Source organism: Leiobunum rupestre, chromosome 7, assembly GCF_980474605.1.
Source record: "Leiobunum rupestre chromosome 7, qqLeiRupe1.1.hap1, whole genome shotgun sequence".
Classification (NCBI taxonomy): Eukaryota; Metazoa; Arthropoda; class Arachnida; order Opiliones; family Sclerosomatidae; genus Leiobunum; species Leiobunum rupestre.
The window spans coordinates 41,423,155-41,446,170 of record NC_143390.1 but is presented as its reverse complement, the minus strand read 5'-3'; the positions used below and the strand labels follow the sequence as shown (position 1 = coordinate 41,446,170).

Sequence of the window (23,016 nt, the reverse complement as noted above, 5' to 3'; positions counted from 1 at the left end):
CTTATACAAAGTATAATAGAAAAACTGTTTTCCTCGAGTTAAGCTAAAATCGTGTCTGCGCTCTTTGATATCAACGGGGCTTTTACGCGTCCTTGAACGTATATTTGAATTCTCTAGTCAGTGACTCAAGGCCTTCCGACTTTATTAACCGTACCAGCGCGCTCGTACATTGAAAGTAGGGGCGTTTGTTTAAGGAAACAGGTTATTTTCGCCAAGTTTCATCATAGCGGTAATTTTACGCTTGACAGGCGTTTGTCTGCCGGCGATGGAGGGAAAACACGTTATTATATATAGTTCAACCTAAATACGAAATCGAAAAGCATTTTATTTGAATATATAATTTGGCGATCGGGCAATTTATGTTCGATTCTATTCCATTTAAGACGTCGATCGGTGTACAGTGAGTAGAAATGAGTTCTCCAGTTCTGAAATTGACTTCTGGCGCTTTGATGCCGCAGTTGGGAATTGGATCGTTTTTGGTGAGTGTTTTTCCGTTACATGAAATAAATGATTTGTAGGGACTACAGCGCTTTCCTAAACAGCATTTGTTTAATCAGCATTTTCCAAAACAGCGTTTTTCAAATCAGCGTTTTGTCAAAATAGCGCTTTGTCATAACAGCGTTTCTTTATACAGCGTTTCCCAAAACAACAAATTGTTCAAACGGTGCTTTGTCATAACAGCGTTTCTTTATACAGCGTTTCCCAAAACAACAAATTGTTCAAACGGCGCTTTGTCATAGCGGCGGTTCTCAAAACCGTATTTTGTCGAAACAGCGTTTCCCAAAACGGCGCTGCTTTCTATAGCACTAATAATATAGGCCTATTGTAATACATATTTTTCTGGAATTTCGGCAAATTTCATTACCTAATGGTTTCTGCCGATAGTTAGTATTGCAAACTTACCTAACCTAACCTAACCTAACCTAACCTAACCCCTGAAGTTCATATGTATGTTATACATTTTCCATCGCCAATTCATATAAATTTTAAGAAACCGCTGTCTTGACCAAAACCGCTGTTTCAAAATCGCTAATTTGAGAAACGCTATATTCAGAAACGCTGTTAATGGAAAAAGCTGTTTTGACAAACCGCTCTACTGAGAAACGCTTAACCAAAAAACGCTGACTAAACAAAACGCTCTTTCTACAAACCGCGGTATTGAGAAACGCTATTTCAACAACCGCAGATTTAACAAAGTGCCGTTGCAACAAAATGCTGTTTTGAAAAACGCGCTTTTGAAAACGCTATTTTAACAAATGCTATTTTAGTCAAGCGCTCTATTCCCTACATACCGAAATGAATAATAGAGGCATTTGAAAATAGTGAAACTTACGGATTGCAGGCGAGCGAGCAAGAAATTAAGGACGCCATTGTCAAAGCGTTGGAGGTTGGCTATCGTCACATCGACACGGCTTTCATGTACCTCAACGAAGGGGCGATCGGCCAAGCTTTGCAGGAATGCGTACAGAGGGGAATCATCAAACGTGAAGACGTATTTATCACTACCAAGGTATGGATTACTTTTAACGCTTTCAAGATTTATTGCCTAATTTGCCTTCATACTTATTGCTATTTCAAGAAGTTTGTAATATATATCTTACTAGAGAATTATGGATCTAGGTCATTTAAATGAAACATGTACCATCGCGAGTTCGACGTCAATTCCATTGGAAGCGAATTTCGGCACAAAATCGTTTCGCGAATAACATTACAACAGGAATCCATACCTCTACTTGGAATGCTTATCGCGGAAGATTTTCGTCTCGATGTGGCGGACAGTTTTTTTGACGTCACTATGTTAACTTAACAATCAACTACGCGTGAGAAGAGCGCGCGCTGAGGGGATTTTTTCTCTCGTAGGCGGGGCCAAAGCCGTCAGAGTGATCTTACCTACGCGATACAGTAGGATAAGCATTCCAATTAGAAGTATGGATTCCTGATTACCAGTATAGGTAGATAAATGAATATATTATAAGATTTGCTTTTCTTAGTTACCACCCCACGGACACAGACCAGACCTGGTACGACGTCTCTTGGAAATATCCTTGAAGAAATTGAAAGTCGATTACGTCGATCTGTACTTAATTCATACTCCCATAACCTTCAAAGTTAGTATTTCAGTACTTACGCTTGCCATTTGTATGTTATAAATAGCCCTTTTATTGTTTTGATATAAGCACAAGTCGGACGACGAAATATTTCCGGTCGAAGATGGTCATGGTGTGTTCGACTCCGTTGATTTGGTGGCGACGTGGAAAGCCATGGAGGAATGCGTCGACGCTGGCCTGGTTCGAGACATCGGAGTGTCAAACTTCAACAGTCAACAAGTTCAACGTATCTACGACAAGGCTAAAATCAAACCCTCCAACAACCAAGTTGGTATTCTATAATATGACCACATGGTTTTGAAAATTAAATTAAATTTATGTAGGTTGAATGCCACATTTATTTACAACAAGACCAGCTCTTCGACTTCTGTAAGAAACTTGGCGTTACCATTACGGCGTACGCTCCGTTTGGGTCCCCAAATTGGCAGAAGAACGCTAATAAAGCGTACGTTCTAGTACTTTGTAAATTGCTAACTACTGAATCAGTATCACAAATTTATTTATGGTGAATATCGTAATAGTGACACGACGGAACTACCTTCAATTCTCGAAAACCCCGTGCTGGCCGAAATAGGAAAGAAATACAACAAGACATGCGCCCAGGTTGCTTTAAGGTGGACTATTCAAAGAGGCATGATTGTTATTCCTAAGAGTTCATCGCCCAACAGAATCCCGCAAAATTTTGACGTACGTGTTTCTCCAAACAGACACGGACAATAATAGCGTGGTATTACAAATATTTATATCGATCCGTAATTCTTCTAGGTCTTCGACTTTGAACTCACCGAAGACGACATGTCGAATATTAAGACGTTGGACGCTCGCAAGAGATTCTTCATGGGTGATATGGTCAAGTAAGTCAACCACTCATTCAACCAGGGATAAAATATTAATTTTATTTATTAATTTCGTTTCACGCAGGGGAACCTTGGAACACCCGAACTATCCATACAACATCGAATATTAGGACAAAGCCTTGCTAACAAAAGAAGCGAAACCAAGTTAACCACCTTTCAACATTTATAGATTCAATATTTTCTGGTTTTAAATCTTCAAAAGGGCAAAACACTCTACGCAGAATTCTCCATTAGCTTTAGTTTCCACTAGCGGGAGTCATAAGGTTATTTTTATTAAAAAATAAAAAATTTTGTACATGCCAAATCTGAAAGTTACAACATTACTTATGGTAACCAGACCTATTACTATTTTTCGCGTCTGTAATATTTTTAAGCCCAAGCGGCAAGAACCTCACAAAGTAGTTTGCACGTCCAGGCTCTGTGTATTAATACTTCCTGGAAAACTGCAAAATTGATTTCTTTGAAACTTTTATTGACTATCAAAGTCGCATTCCATAAAGGGGCGAAAGTGATCTGTAAGAAAAAGGAAACTTTTAAGACTAAAAATAAATAACTCCTTTGAGAGTATAAACGAAATATCTGCCACTGTGTGTACAAAACTGATTTGTAGAAACTAGTATATCAGTCTGGATTAAAGGTGAAAGCGTAAAGTCGTCTATGCTTTGTAACAAATTTGATGATTACCTAGTAACGGTCGAGACTCTAATGGCAACCAACTCTATCAAATCCGTTAACAAAACAATTAAACTAATTCTGTGATTAGGGATATGCTTATAGGCTTAGGGTTATAATGAAGGATTTCGAATTTACCACAAGAAATCAATTTACTAAGAGCAATTGAATTAAGTCTTCCCTTACCAAAATGGGAGTCTTACTTTAGTCGCCAATTAGTCTCAATGTAGGATCAAGGATTTTTAAGTATTATGTAAGCATTAAAAACTGAGACCGGAATTGTGGGTCCTAAATAAAATCTATTTTAGTCTCAATAAAAGAGTTTTATTATTATATATTTAAATGAAACTCAGTCTAGTCTCAGTTAGGAAGACTTGAAAGAAGTTTATTTGAGAGTTGATTATGAGTTACAATATTAGATAAAAATAGGAGTCATTTAAGACTTCACTTTAGTCTCATATTTGAAGACTCATATTTGGGGACTTGAAAGAGACTTAATTGAGAGTTTACTAAGGGTTAGAATTTTAGATTAAAATAAGAGTCATTTAAGACTTCACTTTAGTCTCATATTTGAAGACTCATATTTGGGGACTTGAAAGAGACTTAATTGAGAGTTTACTATGGGTTAGAATTTTAGATTAAAATAAGAGTCATTTAAGACTTCACTTTAGTGTCATATGGGGAGACTATTTTTTGGGGACTTGAAAGAGGCTTAATTGAGAGTTGATTATGGGTTACAATATTAGATAAAAATAAGAGTCATTTAAGACTTCACTTAAGTCTCATATGGGGAGATACATTTCTGGGGACCGGGGATTGGTTAAGCTAAACTTACTTGAAACCCTCACATAATTAAAATTAAAAATTTTGTAATAAAATGACAGTTTAAAAATTTTAAGTCTATTTACTAAATAATATACTTGAAATTCTTAAAATAGGATATTTCATTTCAAGTAAAATTATTTCTAAGTACGAGTGTGTTTGTGTAAAACAACTGAACTGAGTCAAAAATAGCCTGGCATCTAGCGTCATCCTTGAAGTCTGGAGATTTTAAAACTTGCAATCCAGCATGGCAGCTGAAAAAAGTAGTCATTTTTGATTCAGTATTTGAGTAGCCAGCTAGAGGTTCATTATAAAATTAGATATTTAGAATGTAATTTTGTTTTTTCAAAGGACGCCCGAGCGTGAAAACTACCTGCTATATAGCGATCGCCATGCAATAATTGGTGAAGAATTTCACTATAGTTTGCAGTGTACTGCTCACATACAGGGCACCTGGATGTATATTAGTTTTACTGATATCGGCAGATTTCCAATTATTGCTAGAGTCAACCCTTACCAAAATCGTGACTGTCACTTTTAAGCTTAAAAGGTTTTATTTAAAGCTGCTACAGTTCCTAATACAGCCTCAAATCAGATATAATTCATACTTAATTTGAGACTAATGAGAGTCTTAATTACGGTTGCAAAAATCTTGTAAAATCAAGTTTTAAATAAGTATGCAAGAATCAACACATTTAAGACTTAATTTAAGCTGCTACAGTTATAAATACATCCTTATTTGTTACTTATTTCATACTTGTTTTGAGTTTAAATCAAGTCAAAGACTTGATTTAAACTCGAAACAAGTATGAAATGAGTAATAAATAAGGATTGATGTATTTGGAACTGTGGCTTTAAGACTTGATTTGGTCTCAAAACAAGTATGAAATAAGTAATAAATAAGGATGTATATGGAACTGTGGCAGCTTAAATTAAGTCTTCAATGTGTTTATTCTTGTATACTTATTTAAAACTTGATTTTACAAGATTTTTGCCCCGTAATTAAGACTCATTTTCTCAGAATAAGTATGAATTAAATCTGATTTAAGGCTGTATTTGGAACTGTGGCAGCTTTAAATAAAACTTTTTTAAGTTTAAAAGTGACAGTCACGATTTTGGTAAAGGTTAGCACTTACTGAGAACAATTAAATATAAATACACGTGAACGACGATTCGAAGCTTTCCCACAAAATTAGATCGCGTTCTGATTCTCTCATGTTGCAGAAGGACTTGGATGCGGTGGTTGGCTGGGCTGATTGTCACGGGCTCTCCTTCAACAATACTAAATGCTCTGTTCTTCATTTGGGTCGGAATAATCCTAATTTTGTTTACACTATCAATGGTACTCCCATTAATTCCACGATCTCCGAGCGTGATCTGGGGGTCATTGTTGACTCTAACCTTAAATTTTCCGCTCATACCAACAAGGTTGCAAAACGGGTTCGTTCGGTGGCGGGGTTGATTCGTCGTAATTTAAATTTTCGGAACCCTAAACTTATTAAACAGCTTTACAATTATCTCGCTCTCCCCATCATTGATTTTTATTCCCCTGTTTGTACTCCGCATTTATCCACTGATCTTACGAATTTGCAAAAGGCGCAAAATCAGTTTACTAAATTGGTTACCAAATTTGATAAGCTCCCTGCTCCCTCCCGGTTAAAAGCCCTCGCTATTCATTCTATTCTTATTCGACACAAAATTAATAATTTAAGTCTTTTGCACAAATTTTTTTATAATGACTTCCCTTACCAAAATGTGAGTCTTACTTTAGTCGCTAATTAGTCTCAATGAAGGATCAAGGATAAAAGCATAAAAACTGAGACCCGAATTTTGGGTCCTAAATAAAAGCTATTTTAGTCTCACTAAAAGAGTTTTATTAATATATATTTAGATGAAACTCATTATAGTCTCATTTTGGAAGACCCAATTCTGGAGACTTGAGAGAAGCTTAATTGAGAGTTGATTGTGGGTTACAATATTAGATTAGAATAAGAGTTATTTAAGACTTCACTTTAGTCTCATATGGGGAGACCCATTTTTATAAATAAATAAATAAATAACAAAACAATAATAAATTAAATTAACTTAATGCGAACACTAAAATACTAAACTTATAAATGGTACCATACTACTAAATCCCAAGGGTTATAATACAATATACACTAGCGCACTGCGTTTAAGATTACCTTAAGAGTAATTAAAAACAAATGAACCAATATGGTCGTTATATTTCGAAAGTCTCGTTCTCACGAACTTTCTTCTAGTTCATCTTCTTTAGGAACTTAGCACTGGAGAGGACACAAGGCAAACTGAAATCCGTAGCGTAACTAGCGTTGAACCATTATAAATCAGAATATTTGGAGACTGACTGTCTTATTCCTAGCAGAGCGTCTCTTCGAATGTCCGATCTTCTTTGTTTGTGAACGATACTTCGCTCGCGTGACACGAGATTTCACAATATAGGTTAAATTGGGTAAAACCCTCGAACGGAAAAACACCACTACGTCCGAAAATATACTAACGATATATACCTGAATAAAGAGTTGCGACTTACATTATATAGTTGAAGCTGGGTTTCGAAATATTCCAAGCCCAGCCACTCACTCTCTAATTTATTAATGTGTTTTCTTTATTTGCAAGTTTTCTAATTTATTAATATGTTTTCTTATTTAAAAAATTTCTAATTTATTAATATGTTTTCTTTATTTAAAAATTTTCTAATTTTTAAATATGTTTTCTTTATTTGCCAGTTTTCTTTAAAAAAGCGGCGCAGTCTACATTGGAAATAACGATTTCATAGACTTAAATGAGTCCTTATGTGACAATTATAAGACATGTAAATGGAATAAGGAAATCTGACATATGTCTTGGAGTAAGGAAACTTCTATGGTACCAACTTTAACAGTCACGATGTTGACCGCAACGCCCAAAACAACCCGTCCAACAACTAAGTTGGTAAAATACCCCAAGTCCCAACCCCGAAACATCGGAATAAGAAACATGGTAAAATCTTACTCTCCTTAAGGGGATAAGTATTTTCAATTTTGGAAAGTAAGTTCTGATCGAACTTGGGAAAGACGTAATTTGATTAAAAATCTTCTAAACGACTTTACGCATCCTTTTTGAACCTTTAGACTTTGATCGGACGCTTTTGTGTTTTTGTAAGGACTAGGAGCTAACGTGGTAAAATGACGTAGAACTTAAATCCATTACGGTAAATGCTCAGGAAAAAACTTAATAATCTGTAGAACATTTGAAAGAAGTCTTATCAACCATGTCATATTAATTTGGCACAACGAAAGAACGCTGCTTTCCTATACCAAATAATAATTTCTTTAATTCCACCCACAATCTATTATCTAATATCAAGTTTTTATAAATGTATAATCTATGACATTTTCAATATATTATCAGCGAGTAGATAATAAAGAGTAGACTAAAACCCGGTTTAATACAATGACAGTGCATAATTTAGTATATGAAAACAACTGCGAAAAATGTACGGGTATAGCTTTATAGATCTACGCCTACAAACGCTCAGCAGATGCGAAATATCTGATATTGTGAATATTCTCGTTTTCGTTTCGCAGCGGTTCGCGTAGCTTGACTACATAGTAAGAGTTAGTCGAGTCAAGGTTAACATTTGTCGTTGAGTTCTTCACATTTTACGCGATGACTTCCTATTCAGTTAAACTTAGGTCAGGGGCTACCATGCCTCTCTTAGGTCTAGGAACGATCATGGCGAGTTATTAATTTGCATAAAGAATTGAGGAAAGAGGCGTATATTTAAACGGGTTTTCTGTTCTCCTCATTCTACAGCATCGACCTTGGGCTTCGAAAGAAATTTTGACGCAAGAGGAAAGAGATAAAGTCGTCATCGACGCTATCTTGAATGCTCTGGAGACCGGTTACCGGCACTTCGACACTGCGTTTCTTTACCAAAATGAAACCGCCATTGGGAAAGCGTTGCAAACCGCTTTCCAAAAAGGAATTGTTAAAAGGGAAGACCTTTTCATCACGACCAAGGTAACTAGGTTGTTTCTAGAGATTCATCACTGAGGCGAACGAATATCTTTCGCATCATTTAAGAAATCTATGACCTATCTGTCGTGGATGCGACTGATATTAATAGCCAACGTTCTTAATTTGTTTCACTCGGTCGTTAGTCCCATAGTTTTTATGTTATAAGCACCAACCTTGAAAATTTAAAATTTCAGTCTTCACTACAACACATTTCCTCGATAGATGTAGTTACCTTAAAAACTTAATTCAAATTGGTGAATCTTACGACGATGATAAACATTTTACCGTTTGAGTCAATGATAAGGAATTAATGAATTTATTTATTTAAAAAGCATAACAATGATAGTTATATTTAAAAAACCTAATGCGTCCACGTATAGCTACCTACTAATGGTCTTCAACCGGACAAAGTACAGTATTTTCTGAAGAAATCTTTGGCAAATCTGAAATTATCATACGTGGACCTATACCTCATTCACAATCCAATCTCATTCAAAGTAGGTGGACTAAGTTAAGCTAATAGTGTCCTGTTGTTAAAGTTCATGTACGATTTCGCTTCTGGAATGATACAGTATACATCTGACATCGAAGCATTTCCGACTACGGAGAATGGCAAGGCCTCTTTGGATAGCGTCGACCTTCTTGAAACCTGGAAGGTATATTCATTCTAAGCAACCTACTCTCATTTCTCTACTAATCCACTGCGCCGATTGTTCATTATTAATAGGCCATGGAAGCGTGCGTGGACGCTGGTCTGGCCCGAGATATTGGAGTGTCCAATTTCAACAGCGAACAAGTGAAACGAGTTTACGACAGTGCTCGTATCAAACCCTCCAATAATCAAGTCGAATGTCATATATATCTGCAACAGGATAAATTGTACAATTTCTGCAAACGACTGGGAGTAACGCTGACCGCTTACTCTCCGTTTGGCTCACCCGGGGTCAGTAATAATACTTTATTCAAAAATCTTAATTATCGTAACTAGGATGATAAAGTATTAGCCGAAATTGGGAAGAAACATGGCAAAACGAGCGCCCAGGTATAGCTTTTGCTTGTTTGTTTGGTAATTTATTTTCGTAAATTCAGTATGATTTAATTTATTAATTTTATATTTACAGATTATTTTGCGTTGGTTAACGCAACGAGGTATAATTGTCGTACCTAAAAGTGCGAATCCAGTCAGATTGGAACAAAATTTCAAGGTACTTTTGAGTTGTGAACTTCAATTTTAGCGGTTGTTCCTTATTTTTTATTTATCTTAGGTATTTGACTTTGATCTTTCCGAGGACGACATGAACGCAATCAAAGCGCTTGATTCTGGAAAACGGTTTTTTCCTATGGATTTTGTTCCGTTAGTTATTTTTACGTATTTTAAAATAGTCTGTCAAGTTATCATTAATATAATTTAATATTTTTTTACAGAGGTATGTCGGAACACCCAGATTACCCTTTCAAAATCGAATTCTAATTTACCATATAATACCATCCGAAATGTTGTAAGATAACATTTAATAAACACCCGTAATTTCTACGACGTCAAAGTTGAATTAAATAATGGCGCGAAAGTGATCTGTAAGAAAAAATATTTTTTTAAGACTGAAAATAAATAACTCCTTTGAGAGTATAAACGAAATATCTGCCTCTGTGTGTACAAAACTGATTTATAGAAACTATACCAGTCTGGATAAAAGGCGATAACGTAAAATCGGCTTTGCTTTGTAACAAATTTGACGATTATCTAGTAACGGTCAAGACCCTTTTCGCAACCAACTCTCTCAAATCCGTTGACAAAACAATTAAACTAATTCTGAAAAGTGATTTGGGATATGCTTATAGGAGAAGGGTTATAGTGAAGGGTTTTGAATTTAGCACACGAAATCAATTTACTAAGAGCAATTGAATTAAGTCTTAGCACTAACTGAGAACAATGAACTATAAATCCAGGTGAACAAAACAATAACAAAATTAAATATACTAAACGCGAACACTAAAATACTAAACTTTTAAAAGGTACCACACTACTAAAACACAGGGGCTTAAATACAATATACGCTAGTGCACTGCGGTTAAGATTACCTTAAGAGTAATTAAAAACAAATGAACAGATATGGTTAACACTATAATTTATATTTCGAAAGGATTTGTAGGACAGCACTTTCCTAAACAGCATTTGTTTAATCAGCATTTTCCAAAACAACGTTTTTCAAATCAGCGTTTTGTCCAAATAGCGCTTTGTCATAACAGCGTTTCTTTATACAGCGTTTCCCAAAACAACAAATTGTTCAAACGGTGCTTTGTCATAACAGCGTTTCTTTATACAGCGTTTCCCAAAACAACAAATTGTTCAAACGGCGCTTTGTCATAGCGGCGGTTCTCAAAACCGTATTTTGTCGAAACAGCGTTTCCCAAAACGGCGCTGCTTTCTATAGCACTAATAATATAGGCCTATTGTATACATATTTTTCTGGAATTTCGGCAAATTTCATTACCTAATGGTTTTTGCCGATAGTTAGTATTGCAAACTAGCCTAACCTAACCTAACCTAACCTAACCCTGGAAGTTCATATGTATGTTATACATTTTCCATCGCCAATTCATATATATTTTAAGAAACCGCAGTCTTGACCAAAACCGCTGTTTCAAAATCGCTAACTTGAGAAACGCTAACTTTAGAAACGCTGTTTATGGAAAAAGCAAACCGCTCTTCTGAGAAACTCTTAACCAAGAAACGCCGACTTAACAAAACGTTCCTTCGACAAACCGCTGTAATGAGAAATACTATTTCAACAACCGCTGTTTTAACAAAGCGCCGTTTCAACAAAATGCTGTTTTGAAAAACGCGCTTTTGAAAACGCTATTTTAACAAATGCTATTTTAATCAAGCGCTCTATTCCCTACATACCATCAAAAGTCTCGGACTCATGAACTTCTAGAGCCCTGGCGAGGAATTGGTACCTCAAAGAACGACTAACCCAGCGTCAAGAAAGACATTCAGGCAAACTTAGCGGGACGAACCGGTTGCACGTTTCGGTACGGTAATATAATTAGATCAACGTGAGTACTTAACTACGGAGGCTTCTTGCGGCAGCAGCTCACGAACTTTCTTCTAGTTCATCTTCTTTAGGAACTTAGCACTGGAGAGGACTTTTGGATATATACATGCATAAATAATATAGACTTACATTATTTGAAATCCTTCTAGCCCAGCCACTCACTGGAGTCTTAACAAAAGGTCCCAAGGGTAACGAACCAGAGAGAGTGGAATTTAAGACCATGGAAGCATAGTTGAAGATAGCCTTTCCCATAAATACAAGAGAGCTACGTTACTTTATAATAGTATCTATTACAGTAGTAATTATTTGCAACCAGTATTGTACGAGCTATGCATGGGTTTAAATTTAATTTTTATCTTTTGGAAAATATTCTGTTTCTACATAATTCCTTTTGTATGGGGAGTTATAGAAATGAACCACCGCAATTACCTCACAAAGGCAGAGTGTATCGAGTATGACGTTTTGCCAAGGTTAATGATGCTTGAAATACTTCCCCCTATTTAAGTGTTTCCAGAAATCAAGCTGTATTATCATTGTGATAAACGGCCAAAAAGCAGGACGTCTCTCTCAATCGCTCTTCGTTAGATATCCTGATTTTTGAGAAAATTCCAATTGATTTGATGGCTTCTAATTCGGTTAAGTTGCCTTCGGGTGATTATATGCCTTTACTCGGTTTGGGAACGTTTATGGTAAGTGCGACATTTTTGTATGTGTTTACATTTTTGGTATACCAACTTAGGTGTTTTAATGTCGTTTTTGTGTGAACAGTCGCTGGACCCTAACTTAACCCATCAAGCGATACTGACGGCACTGAAGAGTGGGTACCGTCACATCGACACGGCCTATATGTACATGAATGAATCTGTCATCGGCGCAGCTTTGCAAGAAGCTTTCTCCGAAGGCATTGTCAAAAGAGAGGATCTCTTCATTGTTACGAAGGTAAACAACGAGTTATTTTAGACTTTACTTACTTTATTCTATTTTCCACTGTGACTAGACTAATTGACTATTTCCTATATGTACGGGTTCTGGAAAAAATCTGCATATAATAACATACCTTGATGCGGTTACACGCCTTTTGCCCTTGAATACCACGTCCATATCCGCGAATACGTCTACATTATAAAAATTTCTACCTAATGATTTTGAATGGCTACCCTTTATTATATAGTCAAGGTTATAGTATATATACTTCAGTATGTCTTAAAATTCCAATTGTAGATATAATTATAGATAGTCGATGCTTAGCTGATTAGACCGATTCGCAAATTGCTTACAGAAAAACAACATTTAAAATTGTTAGTGGAAAACATTATAGAGCCTATATTTTAATGCTTTTATTAATAGTAGATGGCGCCAATTTAATTGTTTGGATGGAAAGGGAATAAATACTTAGCGATTTATTAGAAAAAACTTATTTTAAAATTATAACACTATAGTTTAAATACTATCAACAAAAGCATATAAAGAAATCGGCCAAATGTATGGGCACCCAAATGCCCCAATGGGCATCGCTATCTAGAAAATTTTATACCTCATGAATCAACGTATCATTTATATATGTGGTCAATTTTCCAAATTTAAGGGCCCCCGAGTGCCAAAATGGGTATCGCAATCGAGGTACAATTTAATCACCCATGGAAGGACGTATCACTTATATTCGTCGCCTCAGCGGTCGTTGAGAAATCAAGGGTCCAACGCGTTAATTGTCATTATTTTTTCTAATAGTTTAATTAATTATATTTTTTAATTAGCTACGCTAATACCCAGTGGCGTAGCTAAGGTCTCCGCGAAACCCTTTTTGGGCCCCCCTATAATCAGTGGCGTTAATAAGGGACGAGTGGAGACCCCTCCATTATGGGGCCTCTTGAAACCGGGCCCCCCGCATTGCGCGGTCTTCGGGGTCATTATTTACGCCACTGGTATCACCTTAGACTCCAGTTAGCTACCTACTTTTAATGGATTTAATTCACGTGGCCGGGTTGCACTGACAAGGAGACGACCCAAGGTGATAATCACCGATTTTGTTCAAACTCGGGTATATTACATACCTCCATGTACCTTAAAAAACCTGCAAGTAGGGGTGTGCAAAATATTTGGTCAGACCAAATAATTCGATCGAATACCAAATCGAATATTCGATTCGTCGAATCGAATAACGCTTGGAAAAGTTCGCGAATAATCGAATTTTTTTATCAAATAGTCGAATATTCGAAAATATAGGGAAAAAGTATAATGGTATTTTCAATTAGTTTGCAAACTGGTCGAATAACCGCGGGTCTTTTTCTAATTTGTTGAAGTTCAAGGCCATCCCAGGAGAGCGTAGTGAAATTTCCGAACTAGTCCTTATTTCTGGCACCTCTCTTTAGGCCGCAGCGCCAAGGACCATATAAAGAGTGGCTTGCACGTCCGTTATCCATACTGTTTGTATTAAAACTTCTTAGCGAAAGGCAGAAGCTGTGTATTCTAGCGCCTATTGGCCAGATTACTCGCGTGTTCTCTTTTGTTATGGAATTTTCTAGAATAGCAAAGTAAAACTAAAATTGAGTCTAAAACGTAAACCAAGTCCAAAACAAAACTAAAAACCGGGAGGAAAGTTGAAGTAAGTAACTTTATGGATTTTTCTGTTTAAAATTTTTGAGTTAACTAAATTAATAATTATTGATTTAAAATTAAATAAATGCAATTTTTTAATTTGTAACAAAAGATCTGCTCCCTCGCGTTTTACATATATTTAAAAACTTGAAATTTTAATTAAGGGTTTGCAAACTATGAAATATGTAGCATGTCCTTTGATTTTAATTGTAGTTAGTAGTTACTAAAGGTTAAAAGTCGGTAGAAGAATTGGTCCTGGAGTGGCACCTAGGGTATTAGCCTAGTTAATTATTATTAGTATTATTTTGCCATGGTACCCAATTAAAATATGTATGATAATTGATAAGTTGATATGCAGTATATTTTTGTAGGTTACTGTAGCGCTATGGTATCCCTACCTATACCTAATCAATAATAATAATTCGAAATTTGGAATAACTTAACACTACATTCGTCGAACAAAGACCCTGGCCCGGGGAACCGCGTCACTTTCTCTATTGGGGTGAGCGATATAATTATTAAGGTTGTCTAGGGGATTTATTAATGATAAATTAATGTCAGTTATGGTGTCTAGGGATAAGCTTAAAATAGAAATTACAATTGGTTGAGGTTTGCCATGGAAATAAAACATTTAATAATAACACTAAAACAGTTAAAAGATAATAAAAGCATTGCCAATTTACAAGAATACTATAGACAATCATTATTAGGGTAGTCGACTACCTTCGTCATAGACGGATAAACAAAAGTTCCCATTAACGGGTAACTTAAAACATACGGGTCAATAAACACATAATAAATATTTATAAAATAAAAATATACAGAACGATTTTTCGGCATTGTCCGGCAATCCGAAGACTCGCTGTTAGTGACGATAGTTTCGCATTAGCGTTGGTTGCTGAGATGGTCCAATACAGACTTGGAATTAGCGGGAGTCTTGGGGCCAATGGCTCTTAATAAAAATCAGTGGGCTCTTAAAATAAATCATTCGAACGGGGGTTGCGGGCCACCGGGGCTCTCAATTTAATTAAAAAATATTTATTAAACATTTTACGGAAATTTCTGGAACATATTGATTTGTACGCCGTTTTTGAAACTCTGTTTGCCCCCGTAAAAAATATCACTATTTCCAAGTCTGGTCCGATATGAGGTCGCACATTGCGCGTCGAAACTTTGTGTAGCGCGGCGAAGCCCCGATCTCACGATACATTTTCCGATCGCGGTCCTTAGTACACGGTTACCGTTTTCGAAGACATTTTTTTGACTCTCTCCCCAACAAAATTTTGAAGTCCCGGTTTTAAGGTCGGAGGTCACGTGGTCCTTGTTGAACGTTCTTCGTTCGGACCAATCCTCACCGTTCACAAGAATCCCGCGCTTGGAATTTTTTCCAATCACACTCCGTGGGAGCGACCACGGTGTCGCGCACCATCAAAGGGTGACCCGCACATCGTTCCGAAAATATTTATGACGCGAGATGGCGCCAGAGTGGCGGCCATCATAAATTAACGAAGTTCAGCGGAACTAACAATACCAAAAGAAAATAAGTTGACAGGGCGATACCAATTATATTTTCTTCCTGCCGAATGGGTAGTGGGCTTTCCACGAACCCTCGCAAAATATAAAATATGGCAAAAGGAATATATTGACAACAATATAGGCAAACCTCAACGGGAAAATCCGAAGCACTGGGTCTTCACCGTTTAACGCTAACGAAGGGGGGAACACTAAAAGCCCAATAAAGTCGGTGCCGCGGCTCGACATAGATAAGGAAAGTGGAAGGGGACAATGGCCAGTAGTCCCCGAACGACTTTCAATAAGAATGGGGGGTTTAGAAAGGAAGGGGTAAGCTCATTAGCCTGTCACCTGGACGACCGGCGTCCCGGTAGGTAGATGAGTTCGCGGAAGAAAATTCGTAAACAGAGCCATAAATTTAGGATTGTAAGAAATGTTTTAAAAAAAATCATCTGACCTTCTAAAAAGAATACTTAATAATTTTAGCGTTACATTACGATTAACTCATTTTGATCAAATCGAAAAAATTGTTCGAAGGAAGGTTAAAAATAAAGACATTTTATACAACAATTAGAATTAATTTGAATGGTAAGTTAGAGTTTACCACAGTGGCGTAATATAAAATTCTGGGCCCGCCTGCAGCCTGAGACACCCAGGGAACTTTATTCTTGGCTATAATGTATTTGGTTTAATATTTAACTATTTTCAAGTAAAACGAACAGTGATTTCAATTACGTTTTTTTTTGACAAATATGCTAACTATTTGGCTATTTGAAAACCAAATACGTCGAATAATTTGATATTCGAAATACTATTTGGTATTTGATCAGTTAACTGATCTAAATTTTTGCCCTAAAAATATTCGACCAAATTATTTGACGTTATAAATATTCGATTTGGTATTTGCCGTGCTTTGAAAAAAATATTTGATATTCGATTCGATCCCCAAAAAATGGTATTTGCACACCTCTACCTGCAAGGGAAAAGTTGCGAAGGGCTTTTGTTTTGCCACGGCAACCGAAAACGTTTTTGGCAATATGATTTGGAATTTTTCCATTAAAAATAACACGGGAATCTGAACCCTTTTTAAAATGAAAAATTTAGAAAATTTCAAATACGTTAAAAATACATTTAAATTTATTAAATTTAATCAAGTTTAAATGCAATTTGGTCAATTGGTGGACCCTTAAAATCCGTCAGATTCCCACGTTATTTTCAATGGAAATAATTCCAAATCATGTTGTCAAAAACGTTTTCGGTTGCCATGGCAAAACGCAAGCCGATCGCAACTTTTCCATTGCAGGTTTTTCAAGTTACATGTAGGTGTACATTATACCCGAGTTTGAACAAAATCGGTGATTATTACCCCGGGTTGTTTCCTTGTGAGTAGGATTGTGGTGGCAAACTCTTGATGATATTACCAATTATTTTCTAGCTGCCTGGAAATGGACATCGTCCGGACAAATTGAGGCCTTTCTTTATGCAGTCCTTAGAAAGACTGCAGCTGACTTACATCGACTTGTACCTCATTCACCAACCCACTGCAGTAAAGGTACGGACAACTCGACTTTCTACTTTAGCCATGTCTACTGTCTTAACTCGCTATTCCGTGACATTTAGTACGTTAAAGACGATGACTATTTCCCACTGGGCTCCGATGGGGCTCTCCTTAACGAAGTGAATGATCTTGTTGTTGTTTGGAAGGTAAGTACCCGCGAACCGAATATACTTTCGTAGAATACTCGTGGCTTTCTTACTCAAAGGAAATGGAGAAATTAGTGGACGATGGTCTTGTCAGAAATATTGGCTTGTCGAATTTCAACAGCAAGCAGATCAAACGAATACACGACGCCGCACGAATCAAACCAGCTAATTTGCAAGTTAGTTTCGACCAAAACATAAATCATGATTTTTATTGATTAAGATATATGTTTTTCTAATTGCACCAAGGTGGAATGTCACCCCTTTCTTCAACAAGAAAAGTTGTTTAATTTTTGCAAAACTTTGAACATATCTTTCACGGCGTATTCGCCATTTGGATCCCCGCAAATTACATCTTTCGTCAATAAAGTCTATAATCTGTAAGATAAAATACCTTCTCGTATACTCAGTTGCAAGTTAAGAAAGTCCAAATATCTAGTACATTTGGCGGAAAGATACTAGCACGAATTTCCGGTATATCGGCGGCCGGAATTCGTCCGAGTATCTTTCCACCAAATGTACTAGATGTTTTCCATTCTTAACCTGTAACTGAGTATAGCCAAGTTTAACAAACTTTTCTAATAAAATTTGTTGATTATTCATTATAGAAATTTACCAGATAATCCACGGGTCTTAGAAAACGCAGTCGTAGTTGACCTTTCCAACAAGTATAAAAAGACTCCGGCTCAGGTGAGGCTGTCATTGTCTATCTATTACTGAACCAAATGTGTATAATTATATGTTTGAGATAAGTGTTTCAGTTCCCTATCTACCTCGCGATATAATTTTGTTGTTAAGTGGCGTATTTATCTCGCTAGGTACCACGTCAATTCTACGTCACTCTACAAATAACTATCAGTAGGCCAGACTAAATTTCTCAATTCAAATTTAAAATTTAATGGCATCTGTCGGAAATTTGTTTTGAAATGTTTATTTTTTTTAATATTATTATAATATCTAGGGTTGGCCGATATCGTAATTTAACCGATTCCGATACCGATACCGATTTCATGTTTCAACCGATACCGATACCGATTTTTTTACCGATATGGCAAATCGGTACCGATACCGATATTCCCGATTTTTTACCGATTTTCACCGATTCCGATTTTACAATTCATTATCGAAACGGCGTCTCTTCCTCTCCACCGTCATTTCTCCATGCCGCAACTGAAGTTTGAACTTCAAATGGTCAAGGTAAGTGGCGCCATCTACCAGGACTTTAAGAATTTTTTTTTAAATAATCGGAAAAAAATCGGGTAAAATCGGTATCGAAAGGTTTTTTTTTTATAATCGGGTAAAATCGGTATTTTAGACGCGAACCGATTAATCGGGAAATCGCGATATCGGTGACCGACACCGATTTCATATCGGTTTGGGCCCAACACTAATAATATCATAAGCCTATAACCTCTAAGTTTGAAACGCGCATAGCGCCCTTTGTACCACCACTGGACGGGCGAAAAAGAAGAAATCAGGCGATAGTATCGGCACCTGGTAGAGATAAATTGAAGCTTCTTCCTTCCCCCTTTCTCTCTCTACGCACCTCTTTCTTACCAAAGTAGCTGGCATCATGCATTGCGGGACGCGTTACGTTTCTCTTTTCCGCCACCGGGTGGATTTAGCGCTGTACTTTCGCCAGTCATTTGCTTGAACCAACACTGCCTTTCGATTCAAACTTAGGGTTGATAAGCTTATGATAATATCAGTAACTGACACACTTATGAAGCATTGTTATTGACTTACGCTAAACGTGTACCACCTATGGTCTAAATCGTTCGAACTACTCTAACATTTTAAGGTTGTTCTTCGGTGGCTAACCCAACGGGGACTAATCACCATTCCAAAGAGTACAACCCCGACACGAATTGAACAGAACTTTCAGGTATTTAGTTTTTCGTTTGCTTACCACATAAGGAACAAAATTAAGTATAGCCACAAAGACATATACGTTAATGCCAGTTTGTCATAAGAGCGTTTGGGTAATCGGATGTATCCAATCTGCAGACTTCTCGCCGCACCATACTTACTGGCAGGCTAGTTTTTATCCAGGGTGGTACTAGATGAACCTAAAAGCCGATCAAAGATCGCTTTGTGAAAGTCCGGTCCTGAACGAAGCGAGTCAATTGAACCTTTTGGTTCAACTTGATTTAACTTGGTTTTTTCCGAAAAAAGGCTGTCGATCAATATATGTTTCGATCATCTTTACTTAACGGTTCCCAACACTAGTAACAACTAGCGGATAATTAACAGTCCTTAGCCATAGTATGATTAGAAGTTTAGAATGTGTCATACTTATTTTAAAATTGGTTCTTTTGATGTTACCTAATTGGCTGCGTTCGTAATAGATATTTGATTTCAAACTGACGGATCAAGAGATGTCGCAAATAAAAGGACAAGATCGTAGTCTTCGAATGTTTGATTTCGATTTATTTAAGTAAGTACATTAACAGTATTTATTTTTGCACTATACTGATATCATTGACGTGTCTGTTTAATTAAAGAGGCGCTCGGGACCACCCGGAGTATCCTTTCAAGGAGGAATTTTAATTCTAGACCATGTACAATTTGGGTCCGTCTAAGACGAATTAAATAAAGAATTTAATATTAAGATTGTAAATTTTGTTGATTTTAAAAGAAAAAAACAGCAATGGATATACCGTTAGGGTTAATGGATAAACATTTTTCTATATTTTTAAAATTGTTCGTTCAAGAGGCCTTAACAATATTTGGTAGCGTATTTAAGGGAATCTAAGGGCTTGTGTTTAAAATAAAATTGTAGGAGGTGCTTATTTTCGATAAATTTATATTTAAGGATATTCGAAACCCAGAACGATTGGAAATCTGTTTCCGCTATTTAAATTTACCGTTATTTATAGTTTTTCAGACCTGGGTATTTTATGATATGGTTCGTTTTGAAAAGATCTCGCTCACTGAATCTGCAGTGCCATAAAACATTTTCGACAGTCGTTCGCGAGCGAAAGAAGAAATACTTCCGGGGTATTCTAAAGACGAGTGAACTTCTCTAGAACGAGTTTTACAAAAAACAAAAGTTCGCTCAGCGAACTCCTCCTTCTAGGGGATCTGATTCAGCTCAAACCCTGAATTTTCGTACGAATAGAGCGACCACCTACAGAATTTTCCCGCGAATCTATCACTCATAGATAAAATAACTTCGTATATAGATAGGAAACTTCAATGGGGCAAACTGACTCTCACCGTCTCACGAGATTGCAATGACTGCGCCAGTTGGCTGTGTTCTCAAGAGCGTAGAACGTATTGAGGAATTTGAGGTCGGAGTTTTGGGAATAAACGTATTTTGCGAGGTAACTTTCTTCAAATATACAAGAAATAGCGTATAAAACAAACTTGAAATCATTACTGAGTGCTATTTCTTTAGTGCTATTTTTAAATTTGCTCTAAGATCAAGAAAAAAGTATACTTTTAATACATATAACTCGCTTATGCCTTTGCAATTGCGGTACACCAAGGTTCTAGTACGGACTTCGAATAGTGCGAACTTCACCAAATAATATTATTCGGGTGCCGCCACCAGATATCGGCCAAAATTCTGGCGTCACTTCTACAACATGAAGTTTCCTATCTATATACGAAGTTATTTTATCTATGCTCTCACTTCTCATTAGACGAGCTATAAGATTGAACTAGATTAAATGTTCGAAAATAAAATGGTTAGTGAATAGCTGGATAAGTTATTGGCTATCTGAAAAGTGGTTCGCCTAAATGACGGACGCGTTTGCTATGTCTATCGGTAACGGTCGCTAAATATTATTTCCGTCGCAGGTAGAATTTTTCAGTGAATTTACGCAACAGGGAAATGGCAGTCTGTAGCTTTGGCCATAGCCGCTATTTTCTATAGGAAAAAGCAAAGGTGATGTCTCGCAACGTCACCTTGCCCTATCCCTATTGCACTTGATAGTACAGTGTACCATTTAAAGAGAGTAAAACCCCGGCACGGAAGGTCAAGCTTGAAAAAAATCCGCTGCAGCCGCTGATTTACAAGTAAATCTTACACGCTCGTCGTCTGCTCTGAAGAAAATTGATTTTTGTGTGTTCCTCTTGTGGGTGGTTCGTTCTAGGATAGCTTAATTTTCTATTAACCTAACCGGACTGAAACAACTATGCTAATGTTGGTAATTGCGATAATAACTGCAAGGAAATTAATGATGAGAAAACTGAAGACTATTTATTTTGAACTGATTTTCGAGTTACAAGTTTTTGCTTTGGCAAAATTGTCTCATTTGGAGACCTACTAATATTTCGCGTCTTTTTTCGAAGACTCACTCTGAAGAAGTGCTTTGTGGAATTTCCGTTGAAACTGAAGAAAGCTCGGTCGTCTGCTGCCCCCCGCGCACCGTGGTCAAGCACGGCTCCAAATATTTGCGACCTTGGTGGCAGGAACGAGCGCCGGGTCACTGGCGCCTCTTTTCAACGGGAATTCCACGTACTAAAGGATTATTTTTCCCAACGCTAAACAGTGGGTTTTACCCACTTGCAAACATACTAGAAATATTTTTCAACGGACGAATGAAATTGAACTCTTTTTTTTTTTAAATAACAAAGAATACAATACATTTTAAACATTATATACAATAATTAAACATTTTAAATATATATACACACACTTAATTACAGAATATTATTTTATATACAACAATTTTACCCGTTTCTTAACATGCTCCTCTCTCTCTAACTCGCGGGGCCAGACAGCGTTTCAGCCTCAAATTCAAAATTCTTATTAGTAATAGACAGCTCTCTACGCCTACTATTTCCGTTAACCCCAGCAAGTTTTTACGCGAAGGGGAAACATTAGTATGACACTTAATGATTTTGGTTAATGTACTAGTCTGTCGCTAAGCGATTGCGTAACCGGAAGAGGAAACTCGTCTTTTATTATCTCTTCGTCGGAAAAATAGCTAAGAAATTCCAAAAAAGGGGGCTAGCTTAAGTAGTAAAAGGGGAAATTTCAAGAAAGCGCTAATAATTCGAAAACAAGTCATGTTACATTTTTGAAATTTGCTAGACAAACTCATCATGGTTGGAGTCTTTCAAGTTTGTAAAATTGGATGACCTTGAAAACGCGGTTCAAAGTCGTGAAAAAATTATCTCGCGATCCATTGTGCTTAAAAACTACACTGCAAAAAAAAGGTTCACTAGTAAATCACTAAAAGCACGCTAAAAGTGCGCAACAAAATCGGATCACTATACACCAAGAGATCACATTTGGAACATAGTACTTCGTGTGTGTGTAACTAGTGTACTATAGTGATCTACAAGCGTGAATAATACGTTCTTTAAGCAATTCAAAAGTGTGTACAGGTGGATCACTAAAAGATCACCAGCGCAACAAAATTGGCTCGCTTGCTCACTTAAAGCACACTTAGGAAACACATAAGAGAACACTACTGTTTAAGTGTTTTTTGGTGTGTTTTTAGTGTTCCTGAGTGATCTTGTAGTGTTTTTTGGCATTCTGAAAATGTTTCAAAAACAGTTCAAAATAGAGCACTAAAAGATCACCTGCGCAACAAAATTGGCTCACTTGTTCAATTAAAGAACACACCGGAAACACAGTTGAACACTTAAACAGTAGTGTTCCCTTATTTCTTTAAGTGAACAGGTGAGCCAATTTTGTTGCGCAGGCGATCATTT

The 23,016-nt window shown here is 36.7% G+C and overlaps 3 protein-coding genes across 3 annotated transcripts; all 3 read left to right on the top strand.

The window, feature by feature from the left end:
• The first annotated feature begins 48 nt into the window (after positions 1–48).
• On the top strand, positions 49–3,541 carry LOC149936328 (aldo-keto reductase family 1 member C15-like). Its single transcript, XM_090181617.1, has 8 exons — positions 49–479; positions 1,343–1,510; positions 1,992–2,108; positions 2,178–2,375; positions 2,432–2,553; positions 2,630–2,795; positions 2,874–2,962; positions 3,030–3,541. Exons 1-8 carry the CDS (start codon positions 411–413, stop codon positions 3,073–3,075), a joined length of 975 nt encoding a protein of 324 aa, XP_090037743.1. The 5' UTR covers positions 49–410; the 3' UTR covers positions 3,076–3,541.
• Positions 3,542–8,051: 4,510 nt separating this feature from the next.
• On the top strand, positions 8,052–10,118 carry LOC149936327 (aldo-keto reductase 1B-like). The gene is made up of 8 exons (XM_090152912.1): positions 8,052–8,200; positions 8,279–8,485; positions 8,863–8,979; positions 9,055–9,138; positions 9,210–9,524; positions 9,604–9,687; positions 9,748–9,836; positions 9,908–10,118. The coding sequence occupies exons 1-5, from the start codon at positions 8,132–8,134 to the stop codon at positions 9,468–9,470; spliced, it is 738 nt and encodes a 245-aa protein (XP_090009038.1). The 5' UTR covers positions 8,052–8,131; the 3' UTR covers positions 9,471–9,524; positions 9,604–9,687; positions 9,748–9,836; positions 9,908–10,118.
• A 1,948-nt stretch (positions 10,119–12,066) lies between these two features.
• LOC149936326 (aldo-keto reductase family 1 member A1-B-like) lies at positions 12,067–19,939 on the top strand. The gene is made up of 10 exons (XM_090153116.1): positions 12,067–12,227; positions 12,307–12,477; positions 17,081–17,197; positions 17,266–17,349; positions 17,409–17,525; positions 17,596–17,726; positions 17,955–18,036; positions 19,148–19,231; positions 19,695–19,783; positions 19,851–19,939. The coding sequence occupies exons 1-10, from the start codon at positions 12,159–12,161 to the stop codon at positions 19,894–19,896; spliced, it is 990 nt and encodes a 329-aa protein (XP_090009242.1). The 5' UTR covers positions 12,067–12,158; the 3' UTR covers positions 19,897–19,939.
• The last annotated feature ends 3,077 nt before the right edge of the window (positions 19,940–23,016 follow it).

Excerpts from the sequence above, each read along its gene's own strand:
- LOC149936328 (XM_090181617.1), top strand. The coding sequence starts at position 411 with ATGAGTTCTCCAGTTCTGAAATTGACTTCTGGCGCTTTGATGCCGCAG. Across the intron at positions 1,511-1,991 it reads ACGTATTTATCACTACCAAG|TTACCACCCCACGGACACAG; the intron begins GTATGGATTACT and ends TGCTTTTCTTAG. Across the intron at positions 2,376-2,431 it reads TCAAACCCTCCAACAACCAA|GTTGAATGCCACATTTATTT; the intron begins GTTGGTATTCTA and ends AAATTTATGTAG.
- LOC149936327 (XM_090152912.1), top strand. The coding sequence starts at position 8,132 with ATGACTTCCTATTCAGTTAAACTTAGGTCAGGGGCTACCATGCCTCTC. Across the intron at positions 8,486-8,862 it reads ACCTTTTCATCACGACCAAG|CTACCTACTAATGGTCTTCA; the intron begins GTAACTAGGTTG and ends GTCCACGTATAG. Across the intron at positions 8,980-9,054 it reads ACAATCCAATCTCATTCAAA|TATACATCTGACATCGAAGC; the intron begins GTAGGTGGACTA and ends GGAATGATACAG.
- LOC149936326 (XM_090153116.1), top strand. The coding sequence starts at position 12,159 with ATGGCTTCTAATTCGGTTAAGTTGCCTTCGGGTGATTATATGCCTTTA. Across the intron at positions 12,478-17,080 it reads ATCTCTTCATTGTTACGAAG|CTGCCTGGAAATGGACATCG; the intron begins GTAAACAACGAG and ends ATTATTTTCTAG. Across the intron at positions 17,727-17,954 it reads GTCAATAAAGTCTATAATCT|AAATTTACCAGATAATCCAC; the intron begins GTAAGATAAAAT and ends TATTCATTATAG.